At 34.0% G+C, this 12,098-nt stretch overlaps 1 protein-coding gene across 3 annotated transcripts in view; it reads left to right on the top strand.

Annotated features, from left to right (window-relative positions):
* The window catches only part of Sema1a (Semaphorin 1a), a 1,123,890-nt gene that overhangs the window by 79,096 nt on the left and 1,032,696 nt on the right, over positions 1-12,098 (top strand). For all 3 annotated transcript variants that reach the window (XM_074180678.1, XM_074180676.1, XM_074180677.1), the window contains exon 2: positions 1,486-1,841. In XM_074180678.1, the coding sequence (XP_074036779.1) occupies positions 1,748-1,841 (94 nt within the window). In that variant the 5' untranslated portion in view covers positions 1,486-1,747. The remainder of the gene's footprint in view (positions 1-1,485; positions 1,842-12,098) is intronic.

Below are 12,098 nucleotides of genomic sequence, written 5' to 3'. Positions count from 1 at the left end.
TTAAGGCAATGTCTTGATGGAATATTTCTCCATGTTCGTCACTCACAGCTCCACAGTTTTGTGGGAAGAAATTAAGATGAGAGTGAAGAAAATGAATTTTTAAGGACATGTTGCATCCAAGTTGGTGGTAAGCTTAAAGAAGCTCTTTAACCAATGCTGTGAAGTTATCATCTCTTTTGTTACCTAAAAACCCATGTACAACCCCCTTAAAGGCTTCCCAGGCTCTTTTTTCATTTCCTGTTAAAATCATGTCAAAAGCAGGATCATTTACGATTTCACGGATTTGAGGCCCAATAAAGATGCCTTCCTTGACTTTAGCATCACTCAACCTGGGAAACTTTGCTCTCAAGTACTTAAAAGCTTGTCCTTCCTGGTCCATGGCCTTCACAAAGTTTTTCATTAGTCCCAACTTAATATGTAATGGAGGAAGGAGAACATCCTTAGGATCTACAAGAGGCTCGTAAACTACATTTGTCTCATTAGGGTTTAGGTCTCGTGTAGGCCAGTTCATTTTTTTATAGTGAGATTTTCTATCCCGACTGTCCCACAGACACAAAAAACAACAGTACTTGGTGAACCCTAATTGCATTCCTAGGAGTATAGCAATGACTTTCAGATCACCGCAGATGTGCCACTTGTGTTGTTCATATTTGATTGATTGGAGAAGTGTTTTCATATTTATATACGTTTCCTTCATGTGAACTGCATGACCTATAGGAATAGAGGGTAGCTGATTTCCATTATGCAGAAGTACAGCTTTTAAGCTTAGTTTTGAAGAGTCTATAAACAGTCTCCATTCAGATGGAGTGTGATCCAAATTCAAGCAGTCCATCAAACCATTAACATCAGAACAAACTACGAGGTTTTCTTTTTTCTCAAAAAAAGGAAGCAAATCTTTTTGACGCTGTCTGTACTGAGATATTTTCACATCATGTTTTAGAAGATTCCACTGTTGGTGATGAATTATTTCATTTGTTGAAAACTCAATATACATATATATAATATAATTATACTATATTTTGAAAACAAGAGCTAATATATAATTTTTATGGTCACTTTCGGTTTTAACACGTGGAAATACATTTAAATCATCTAATTTCAACCCCGAAACAAAAACTTTGTTGTGTTGTGTTATGGTACATGTTTATAGGAATTTAATACTTTCTCAAAATATTCGAAAAAACTATTGTGTTGGCACAAGAAGTGCCTCTAATTCATTCAAACGAGTGTTTCTTGAATTCGCAAATGGTATTTTTTTTTGTCAACAATAAAATGCCAAAGAAACCTATAGGTTTATCTATTGGAGCATAGTGAATAGAATTCTCCATGGAATGCATCTTGAAACATTTTTTTTTTCATGTAATAATTTTACTAATATAACGCAATCCCCGTCACCCTGTTTCATCCCTCAATCTTGGATATCCTCTCAACCGAGGCAACGCCGCATCTTCTACCGCTTTCTAATTCGAAACTTCTCCGTTGCAGGTTGCCGGCGCTGAATTCGCGGACGAGTGGTGGGGTAGTCAGCTGGCACCGGCGTCGCGACGAATCTCGACAGTCGACGTCGAGCGTCGCTTCGCATCGCGATTCCATGTAAGATTTCCAGTTTGTCCGGCAAATCACAATCATTTTGGTGTTTTGTGACTGTGTGCAGTGGTGTTGTGATGCAAACTACTTAGCTTTGCCGCTCTTTTGTGAATTTTGAGATGTTGTAGCTGTGGTGTGGAGATCGAGAAAAGGGAAAACGATGGGTGTTTTGATTGTTTTGGCGGCGTGTGCCCTTTCCTCGTGTATGGCAGCTTGGCAGGAGAACGTCAGGCCGAAGATGTATGTTCAATTAGGTGAGTGATCCAAAAAAATATATCTTTCTTATTGCCTGTGTTGAAAGACTTTTTCGATAATGATGTTTACGGAAAAAGAAACAGTGATCTAGATATTGAAGCAATTTTTCCTTTTTTGTACATTAAACGTGTTACATATTCAGATATTTCTATGAAATGGAATTGACTACAGAAAAACGAATAGAAAAACATTGACATGACTCTAGTATGAGTGTAGTTGTCAACATTTCCTTTTCATACATTGAAGGTGTTATAAAAGATTTTTTTGGAATGAAAATCAATACAATATATACTTTCAATTCAAAAGTTTTGTTGTGAAATTTGTACTTATATTGGCACATTTTTTAAAATAATTTTTACTCTTCATTTTTCCATCAGAACCTTCTTTGGCTGAATTATGAAATCTAGAGTTGAACAAAACACTTTCAGTATATTTCCTTCTGATACCATATTCCTTTCATCAATTCAATTCTCAGTTTATTTTTGTAACGTATCAAGTGGCCTAATGATGGCAGATATCATATTTTCCCTTTCAGTAAGTAATTTTATTGAACAAGAAATTCAGTCATGTTATTAGCGATGGTCAAATTATGTGGAAGTATATTCAGAAAATTTTGTTAGATGACCATTATTTTTTTGGTTAATTTTTAGAGATCGTTATCTGCACACATGAAGAAATAGGGATTATGGATGGAAATTCCAAGATTTTATTCGAAAGTGAAATGTCTCTGCGTTTTTGAATAATGTACATTTTTTTTGTAGGTTCACTTATTTAGAGTTTTTGTTAGAGAAAAAGAACTAATATCGAAGTATACTATTTCTGTACTTCTACATATCTTTAGTTGATTATAGAAAAATGCAATTTCCAATACATTCCAAATAAATCTCTAGATCTTTACTAAGAAAATAACGGCTCTTCCAGTCCGTTTACTGGATGCAAAGGCATCTGCAACAACAAACACCATTAAAAAGAAATGACCACAAACAGCTACCTGAGGCGTAGACACATTCTTCATACCCATAAGTGTCACAACAAATTCTGGGATAGTAATGTTTACATAATTCCCAGAATCAAATCAGTAGGGAGTAGGGACCCATCAAAATAAATATTATTGGTGAAGCAGATGAAAAAACAAATCCGATCATTCATAAGATTTTTAGACGGATATTCAACTCACGATGATGATGTTAATGTAATTAAATTTCGAGAGATGTGCTGCATTCAGATTATTGATAGAGGAAGTGCTGCGTGACAATTTCAAGGAATTTTAAGTCAGAGGTTCTCAAACGTTAGTTGCAGTGTTGATTTCGATACAACTGCTGAAGAAAACTTCAAAAGAACGCAAAAAAGTAGCTGACTTCAATAGAACTTCAATCTCAATTCATTTATTCAACTTCAATATCGACATCAATATATGTAGGTCTCGTATCATCTCATTAATTTTATTATTGATTGTTTGGTTACAGCTCATGGGTTCTGATAATTAAACGAATGGAATCTTACACTTACATAATTTCTAAAATACTATCAGGATGAGGTTTTGCAATGGCTAATTTATGAAAGCAAAATGTCTACTAATTACTTATTTAAAAATCTGTCTTGTTTTTTAAAGTACCTAGTCTGAATCCGTTTTGATAATTCCTTTTCAAAGTCATTGACCTGAGACGAAATATATGCTAACAAATTCAAGAATAACTTTGCAACAAAACAAATAATTTCCGAGATAATGTCTTTGATGACTTTTTTTTAGATTTCTTCCAAATGATTTTGGCAAATCAAGTATCGAGTTGAGGGAAAATTATACCGAGATGATATGCCTTCATTTTGAATGTGAAATTTTTTCGAATAAATTTGGTTTATTTTTAATTAAGTACACTATGAAGACTATAAAACGTTTATAGCGAATATAATACCGATTTCCGAATCACCTCTTATGTAAAAACGGGAGCAATCATCAATTATTCATCGTTATATATTCAGCAATAAAACAAATGAGATATTTGAAACAAATTAATAAAGCATCTACAAGTGTGATATTATATTAATCGAGCACTTGATAGATGACACGTGGAAAACCATCATAGCTCTCGAGTTTGAAATCTGCCATTTTAAATGGCTACCGAAAGCAAATAACTTTTGTGTTGTTTGAGAAATGATGAAACTTGAATTTTTTTTAGTGTTTGAGTTCCTTCTTTTGAAAGAGAGTAAACTAGAGGTTAAACAATGCGCAAATCAAATACGAAGTGGATGCAGATTTTGGCGAGCCTTTATCGTTGTTAGGGACAGTGAAATTTTAGAAAGCTGAATTTGTTCCCAGTTTGGTGATAAGCGTTAAGGTTCTCAAAAAATGTCACTACATTAGAAACCATGCCATGAACAAAATTAATATTATGATCATGGCAAAATATCCAGAAAATGAATACTTATTAAATGATAAAAACATTGACTTTCGTTTTTTCATTTGATTAATATCAAGCACCTTCGTGATTGTTGTATATAAAACGCCATGGAATTTGTAGGTCCATTAAATATTATAGTATCATGTAAAACACATGAAAGGAATGAAGACAATAATAATACAATAAAAAAAACACAAAACTTGTTGCCGATTTGTAGAAATTCAATTGTTAGGTGGTATACCAATTATAAATATAGGTATAAATAGCAATATTAGATCGCATCCCATGGATGAATTTTCCAAGTTATTCATAATATTGGTAATATTCTTCTTAATTTTTTCTGAGGAACTTTGAATTGTCAGTCTGAATTGAATCAAGTCGGGGAACAAAAGAGTACACATGCATCATCAATTTCTGCATTCGATGTAAATGACAAAGAAATGAGAACGAAACTGGAATCGAAACGACGTGACTTTCTACTGCTCGGAATAACCTTACCTTCTGAAGAACAATTGCTTTCAATTTTTAACTTCACTAAAGAGTAATACATTTTACGATTTTGGGTCAATTTTGAAAAATCAGTCAACCCTTTATTCGAACCTTTATAATTTACATCAAATTCATTATATTTTATATTTTATTTGCCAATTTCGATATCTCCCATTTCAAATATTCCAAAAATTTCTAACACAGTTTATTGTTCATCAAAATTTTTAAATATTCCATAATGCGGACATAAGACAAAACCATATAATTATGATATTATAAAAGTTACTATGAGAGAGTGGATTTGCGGTTCAGACATAAATAAACGAACCTATTTATATTACAGATGATTACACTTCCATTTAATAAAAGTTACTCACTCTGAAATATGAAATGGACACAGTTTATTATTTGTGAAAGCAAATATTTGTGTAATAGGTGAAAAATAATTGAAACGTCATCAGTCGCGTAAAAAATTACCGACGACCCACGTTTGTATAGCTATCTCTTTTTTATGTAACGAGTACAAGCTATTATAATCGGCATTCAAAAGGAAGTTGAATATCAATTCCTGATCGAACTTCAGGTATAGCGTAATCCAAAAGCAGTGCGTTTTTGACGTAAAGATCCTACGAAATTGTTATGCAAATAGTTATTCTTGAATTCAATAATATTTCCAATTTAAAGTTTTTATCGATCTTTGCTTCACCTCCTGATATGAGTATTTTTGTTTCAATAACTATTGTAGTAGAGCGATAACATCTGCCCCTACGAAGATGCCATCTATGGGATAGAATATCAAAGATAAACGAGGCTCCCCAAGGCGGTTTGTCGAATCCAAAGATGGAGTGTTCATAGAGAGAGAGAGAGAGAGAGAGAGAGATGTCAATGTTTTTAATTTCAGCCTTGTTCTCTTTAGGACAGTTCAGTGCTTCAGCCCGTAACCATTGATGAGACTTGACAAGTCGAAACCTGTATGGTGTTGGGTCACAAGTTCAACCAAAGTAAATTTACATGCAAAAAAAATAAAACACACGTACTCATTCAATGTTTCAAGTTGAGTACCTACAGTAAATCATTATTTACCAACACAAGGAGAAACACTCTACTAGTTTTAAGGTCAAATTCGAATGCTGGAGCATTCATTTCACATCATATATAGGCACTTATTTGAATTTTGCATTAGCATCAAGACTTCTACAATAATGTTAGTGCACCAGAAGTTCAATTACATGAATGATGGTAGTGATTTCAGAGCTGCCACTTTCGTGAATCTAAAACGAAGATCAATTTTTAGATTCGTCTAGTAAATTAGATTATAATTGTTTTTTGATAGGTCAACTCACCTAGACTGGCAAACCCATTACATCCAAATGTGATTCTCGGAATGGTAAAGCCGGAATTATAATTATGGTGTCAAGTATTATATAGTATCCATACATTTAGTATGTTTAGAATTATATTACTAAAGTGCAGTGTGTCGGGACGCGATCTGTCGTGACGGCGATCGGTCGATTCCCGATCGGCATCAGAACGATGGTGGGGTTATGACGCGTCAGAACACTTCACACAAGTATGTTTCCAATCTGACGCGTTAACTAGCTAGAGAATAGTTATTTGCATTTATTTGTGCACAAGATATAGGAGGAACTTATTGAACTTTCATTTTTATAATATCATTTTCTACCATAGAATGTAATATCTCAAATTGATTTTTTGACATCCTGAAATATAGATGAAATTTTTCTTTTTAACTGGTAAATGATATTCGCCTCGACTACCTCTCAGATCATTTACTGGATGAACCCAATATTGTCTCATTTTTCTTTTCTTTTTAAGTAAACTTTACATTAGCAGACACGCAAGGTTTTCTTCAATATCACTATCCGAATCGGAGGAAAACATTGTAGATGCTCGCATGCGTTTACTCCAAAGGCCGCCACTGTATTGACTCGAAATAACGTCAGAGCGCGCCCCGACACGACAGAATAATTTGCACACTCGCCGTCACGTTAGAGAGCATCACAACACACCACAACATAATAATGTAATTCCGGCTTAATTCGTATTCGAACAAATGTTCAGAAGCAATTTGGTGTTCTCACTTGAAAAAACGGTTTCAATCGATATTGAAACGATATTTGATTTCTATCATAAATAACGAGGAACGTAAATCAATGTCGAAATGACTCCATTATTATAATGTCTGCACCATGCCTTTATATGAATTGATTTAATACTTACTAGGGTGAACCTAAGAATGAAAGATTCCTCGAAATATGTTTTGGAATCGGCCGATACTTGATGAAAATCCATAACGTATTCAAGAAACATTTTGTGAGTTTTTCACTATACAACACGTGTTTCGTTATACAATAGTTTTTTTCAGGCGAGTCTGATATGATGATTTGATATCAATTATTATTAATCTTGAATTGAAAACAACTCAAATCGTTTAAGTCGAAAGCATTATGCATTTAAAATGAAAGAAATTTGGTGAAAAAAAAAATAAATGAAACTTTTTCATTTTCAAACTTTTACATTGATGTAATTGTAGGACGAAACTGCAGTAACGTTAGTTACAAATAAAAGTGGTAAAAAACATAGAAAGTTTCATTTCTCTTTTCTTCATTAGGATTTTCTACCAATTAGTAATAGCTACATCCATTAATTTATTGAATAAATTAGTTATCAATATATTTGAATTCAATAATATATTTACTTTTCATGTACAATGTATTTTTGAATCAACCATAAAAATCTTCTAATAAATACATAACTGTTTTTGAAACAAAATAATATTTAATATTGAATGAAAATTACAGTATTGACACAATTTGTTCCGTTGGTTCGAATGTAATTTTTACAAGTTCAGTTTTACAAGTTTAGTAAATAAAGATGGAGAAGTAAAAAACCAAAATGCTTTTTTTCAAATGCAAGTTTAGAAGAGAAAGTGTCTATTTCCGTGAAATTTGTATATTGAATTTGAAAATAATGGATTTCAATAATCCAAGATTATTATTATTAGTAACACAAAAGCAAACATTACAAAATGGAAAAATGATGAATACACGAGTTTAAACTGGAAAAGTTGCTTTTAAATCTGATCTTTTGCAAGTATTTTCTAGTTACAGGGTACACCGAATTGTCTAAGTGAGGCACCCCTCAATGCTGTATAAAAGTAGGTGTTTCATTGATGATGCAAATATAGTACCAAATCAACTCATTGTATTTGAAATTCACAGAGACAGATATTGCAATTAAATTCCCGAATATAATTTAGTTTGAATAGGCAACTACAGCATTTGCGATTCTTCCTCCACATCTATGCTTCGAATTCTGGATTTATTTACATAGACAGTCGGATAGTTTCTCAGATAACCTTACCCCCGCCTCCAGAAATAAGAAATGAACGACATTTCGAATCACAACCACTTGAGCCGGTCTTCATTCATTTTCAATCTTATCTTGTTAACGTCAATTATGGCTGGTTGAAGCTATAAAGCTATAAAACGGTGGGATTTCAATTGGACTGAAGTGTTAACATCTTGGTGAGAAAAAGGGAATGAAACAGTCATTAATCTGTGTGAAGTATCGTGTTTCCGTCTGTTATTGCCGATCTAAAATCAAATGAAAATCTCAGAAATTTTAAAAATCAAATACAAAATCTTGCAGAATATTCACATTCAAATTTTTTAATGGTTGGTTGACAAACGAAATTATTCTATGAAAAAATTTGGATAAAAGTCGAACATGCATCATGTCAAGCATTTATTCACAGATTTTAATAAAGTATGAAATAAGCTTAACGCAACATGGGAATTGCTGGATGCAAATCATTTATTCAACGTAGGCGTAACAAAAAAAGTAGGTCATGAGTTTTAACACATATTCTGCGGTCAAAAATAATTCGATTGGATATAACTTACCTTAATGCAAACTTGCAACAAAAAAGTTTGAGCTCTTGAAAAATACGAAATGATAATCAATTTTTTCCAATATTTCATGAAATGTTCAACATTTTATAATAAAAATGAATCCATGGCTTTCTTATCGTAAGAGTATTTTTTTATATAAAACAACGAAATATGTTCATCCCACAAACATTTTTGGGGGTATTGAACCCCTAAAACCCCTCAAACTTTTCTAAGCGTCAGAATCAAACCAAAATTGGGAAACAATCAGTTTTATACATCATTTTTTTGTAGCTCGTGGCACTTTTTTGGAAAGCCAGTTTTAAAATTTATTTAACATACTGTCAATTGAAGCTTTCTATTATTGCGCCTGGTTTGTACGTTGTACGCCAATGGTTTGTACCTTTGCAGAAATGGCAGGTATGCATTTAATTGTGGGTGAATTTGGTTAGGCTAAAATAAGGTTTCTGGTTAATTATCTGTTATTCTGGAAATCACAAGTGAATGTCAAGTGTATAGTGCAGCAGCTGCAAGGCGTTTGCATTTAAGTAACTTATATCCAATCGAGTTATTTTTGGTTCCAGAATATGTGGTTCAATTTATAACCTACCTTTTTGTTACACCCTGTATAAACACTGCTTTCACGGTTCGGGCGACTTCTTTGACAACGGAGTTGCAGATTATTTCATTCATTCATTTTACTGAACTATCATGTATTACTCATTGAACTATCATGTATTACTCATTATGTAATAATAATGACTAAACTTCATGGAGCAATTCCTTTAGAATTGATCCAAAATTGGCATTGGTTTCAATCTGTTTTTTGTAAGTGTCTATTAAAATTAATTAACAATAAACTAACAATATCTCAAAACTCTCTTCAAAACAATATACTCAGAACTTAATGCACATTAATGACATCAATATGAAGCCTAACGCTGAGACTCGCGAAATGAAAACATTAAACTACTCTTTTCTCTATGATTATAAAAACAATAGTTTCCAATATGATTGTTTCATATTTTTACAATTTTCTAAAATTAAAGTTTCGTCAATGAGCGGAAGCAAAAGCCTCCCCTGTTTGTATTTGAAAGTAACTTCTAAGCACAATCTACACTTCTTTGTAAGAGTTCATTTCGAAATAACCTGCTTCCTTCCTTCCTTTGGAAGTTCCCCACAATTTTTGTATAAAGATGGAGAATAAGTAGAAAGCCAAAAAACTGTTTAAAGTAATACCTCCTAAAGAATGTACATTTTTCAATATGAAAATACATATTTTAGTCAGTGTCTTCGGAAGAAACTATCAGCAGAGATTGAGTTTTGAAACGCTATATTGTCTCCTATGCTAAATTTTGCCCCTTTCACGTGAGAAACGCTTTCAAACATGTGATTATTAAAAATTTTCAGGAAAGCTTTCACTAATTTTTGAACACTTCTCAAGGATCATCTCCAGTATCTATTTTCAGCAGATATGACATAATACTTTTAGTGTGTACTTGATTACTAGAATATTCACTATATTTGTAATCCCAATGAATATTCATTTGAAAGTTGGTGTTTGGAAAATACAGTAAGTAGTCTAAATTTTTCTACTTGATTGACTTATATTTCTCGAAGTATTTTGTAAAATATGGTCGATCAGATTCTTAAAAGTTTTCAATTTCAGTGTGATGAGCCACATATGTAATAGCAATTTGTTGTACTACTAGCTGTTTGATTCAACTGTTTGAACGATAATTGCTACGTATACAGTGTGGTCCAACGAAAACTTAACACCTCGAGTTTCCGGCGTTAACATGAAAATGTGGAAAATCGCTCGAACCCGTCAATTTCTGATTCGAGGGGGAACAACTGTTCCACTGTTTTCATCCCCGTGACTTCAACCCCCTAACGGGGGTGAGCACAACCCCTTGATTTTGAATAGGGATGAGGGGTGTTGAGATACCTCATTTTGAAGATCTTATCGTGTACTATCTGACCGTAAAATTTCGCTCCAAAATATCCATCGATAACGACATGACAGGTAAAAGAGTGGAAGAGTACGTACTTTTGTGATTACTTTATTAAATGTTCGAAATGGGCACCATCCACTTCCATGCAGTAATATAAGTTTTGCTGAAAACGTTCACGTACATTACTCAAGATGTCTGGTGTAATTTGACGGCATTCATTAATGATCCGAGTTCGCAAATCATCCAGTGACTCAGGCTGGGTAGCGTAAATCTTGGATTTCAGGTGACCCCATAGAAAAAAGTCCAGTGGAGCCAGATCCGGTGATCTGGGTGGCCACTCAATATGTCCCCTTCTTCCAATCCAGGCGTGAGGAAAATTGTCATCTAAAAACTGACGCACCGGTTGAACAAAGTGAGGTGGTGCGCCATCTTGTTGGAAAATGATCGTTTGATGGTCTTCTGCATTCTCCAATACTTGCACGAGGGCTGGATAAATAGCGTTCTCCAATAGATCGAGATAAAGTTGGCCTGTGAGATTACCGGGTAGAAAAAAAGGGCCGATTATGTGATTTCCATAAATACCCGCCCAAACATTTAATTTTTGGGGGCGCTGTGTATACACCTCACGAAATAATCGTGGATTTTCATCTGACCAATACCGACAGTTATGCCGGTTTACAATGCCGTTAAGGTAAAATGAACACTCGTCCGAAAAACAGATATCGAACATGTAGTTTTGATTGCAGTTAATTATTTCACTGATCACTTCACAGAACTGGAGTCGGCGATCGGGATCAACCTCATTCAGTTCCTGAACCAATCGTATCTTATACGGATGGAATTTATGTTGTTTCAGGATTCTCATGATTGTTGTGCGTGAAACACCAGATACCTCGGACAATTTCCTAGTACTAACGGTCGGATCCATTGCTATATGACCTAAGACAGCCACGTCCCTCGCTTCGTCTCTTTCATGCACCCTCTTTTTGTTTCCAACTGACCCAGTAGCGTCAAATTTGGCAACCAGTTGCACAACGTAAGCAGCGGATACATTTTTTCCAGGATGTCGTTCGTTAAATAAAGCCGCTGTTGTGCGCGCAGAGTCGTTATTTCGGAAAAATAATTTTATCATTTCCACCCTTTCTTCTACGGAATACACCATTTTAATTCCACTACAAATTTACAATCGCTTGTACACACTTGTACCGTTCTTAACAATTCACGATAGACTAAGGTACAAAAACAAGGTCCGTCTACTTTTTTGGACAAAAAATTAACCACTCAATACCTTTGAAATGCGTCGGATACGAATAATATTCTCGAGATAAATTCCATATTGCCTCTTTCACTATTTTCGCTGTTATTTCATTATCGATGGATATTTTGAAGTGAAATTTTACGGGCAGATAGTACACGATGAGATCTTCAAAATGAGGTATCTCAACACCCCTCATCCCTATTCAAAATCAAGGGTTGTGCTCACCCCCGTTAGGGGGTTGAAG

The sequence above is a fragment of the Leptinotarsa decemlineata genome, unplaced genomic scaffold (genome assembly GCF_025532065.1).
Source record: "Leptinotarsa decemlineata unplaced genomic scaffold, Ldec_3_MD MMD2_tig00026299_RagTag_RagTag, whole genome shotgun sequence".
NCBI classification, from domain to species: Eukaryota; Metazoa; Arthropoda; class Insecta; order Coleoptera; family Chrysomelidae; genus Leptinotarsa; species Leptinotarsa decemlineata.
Note: the sequence above shows the minus strand (reverse complement) of the source record. Positions and strands in the feature narration are given on the sequence as shown.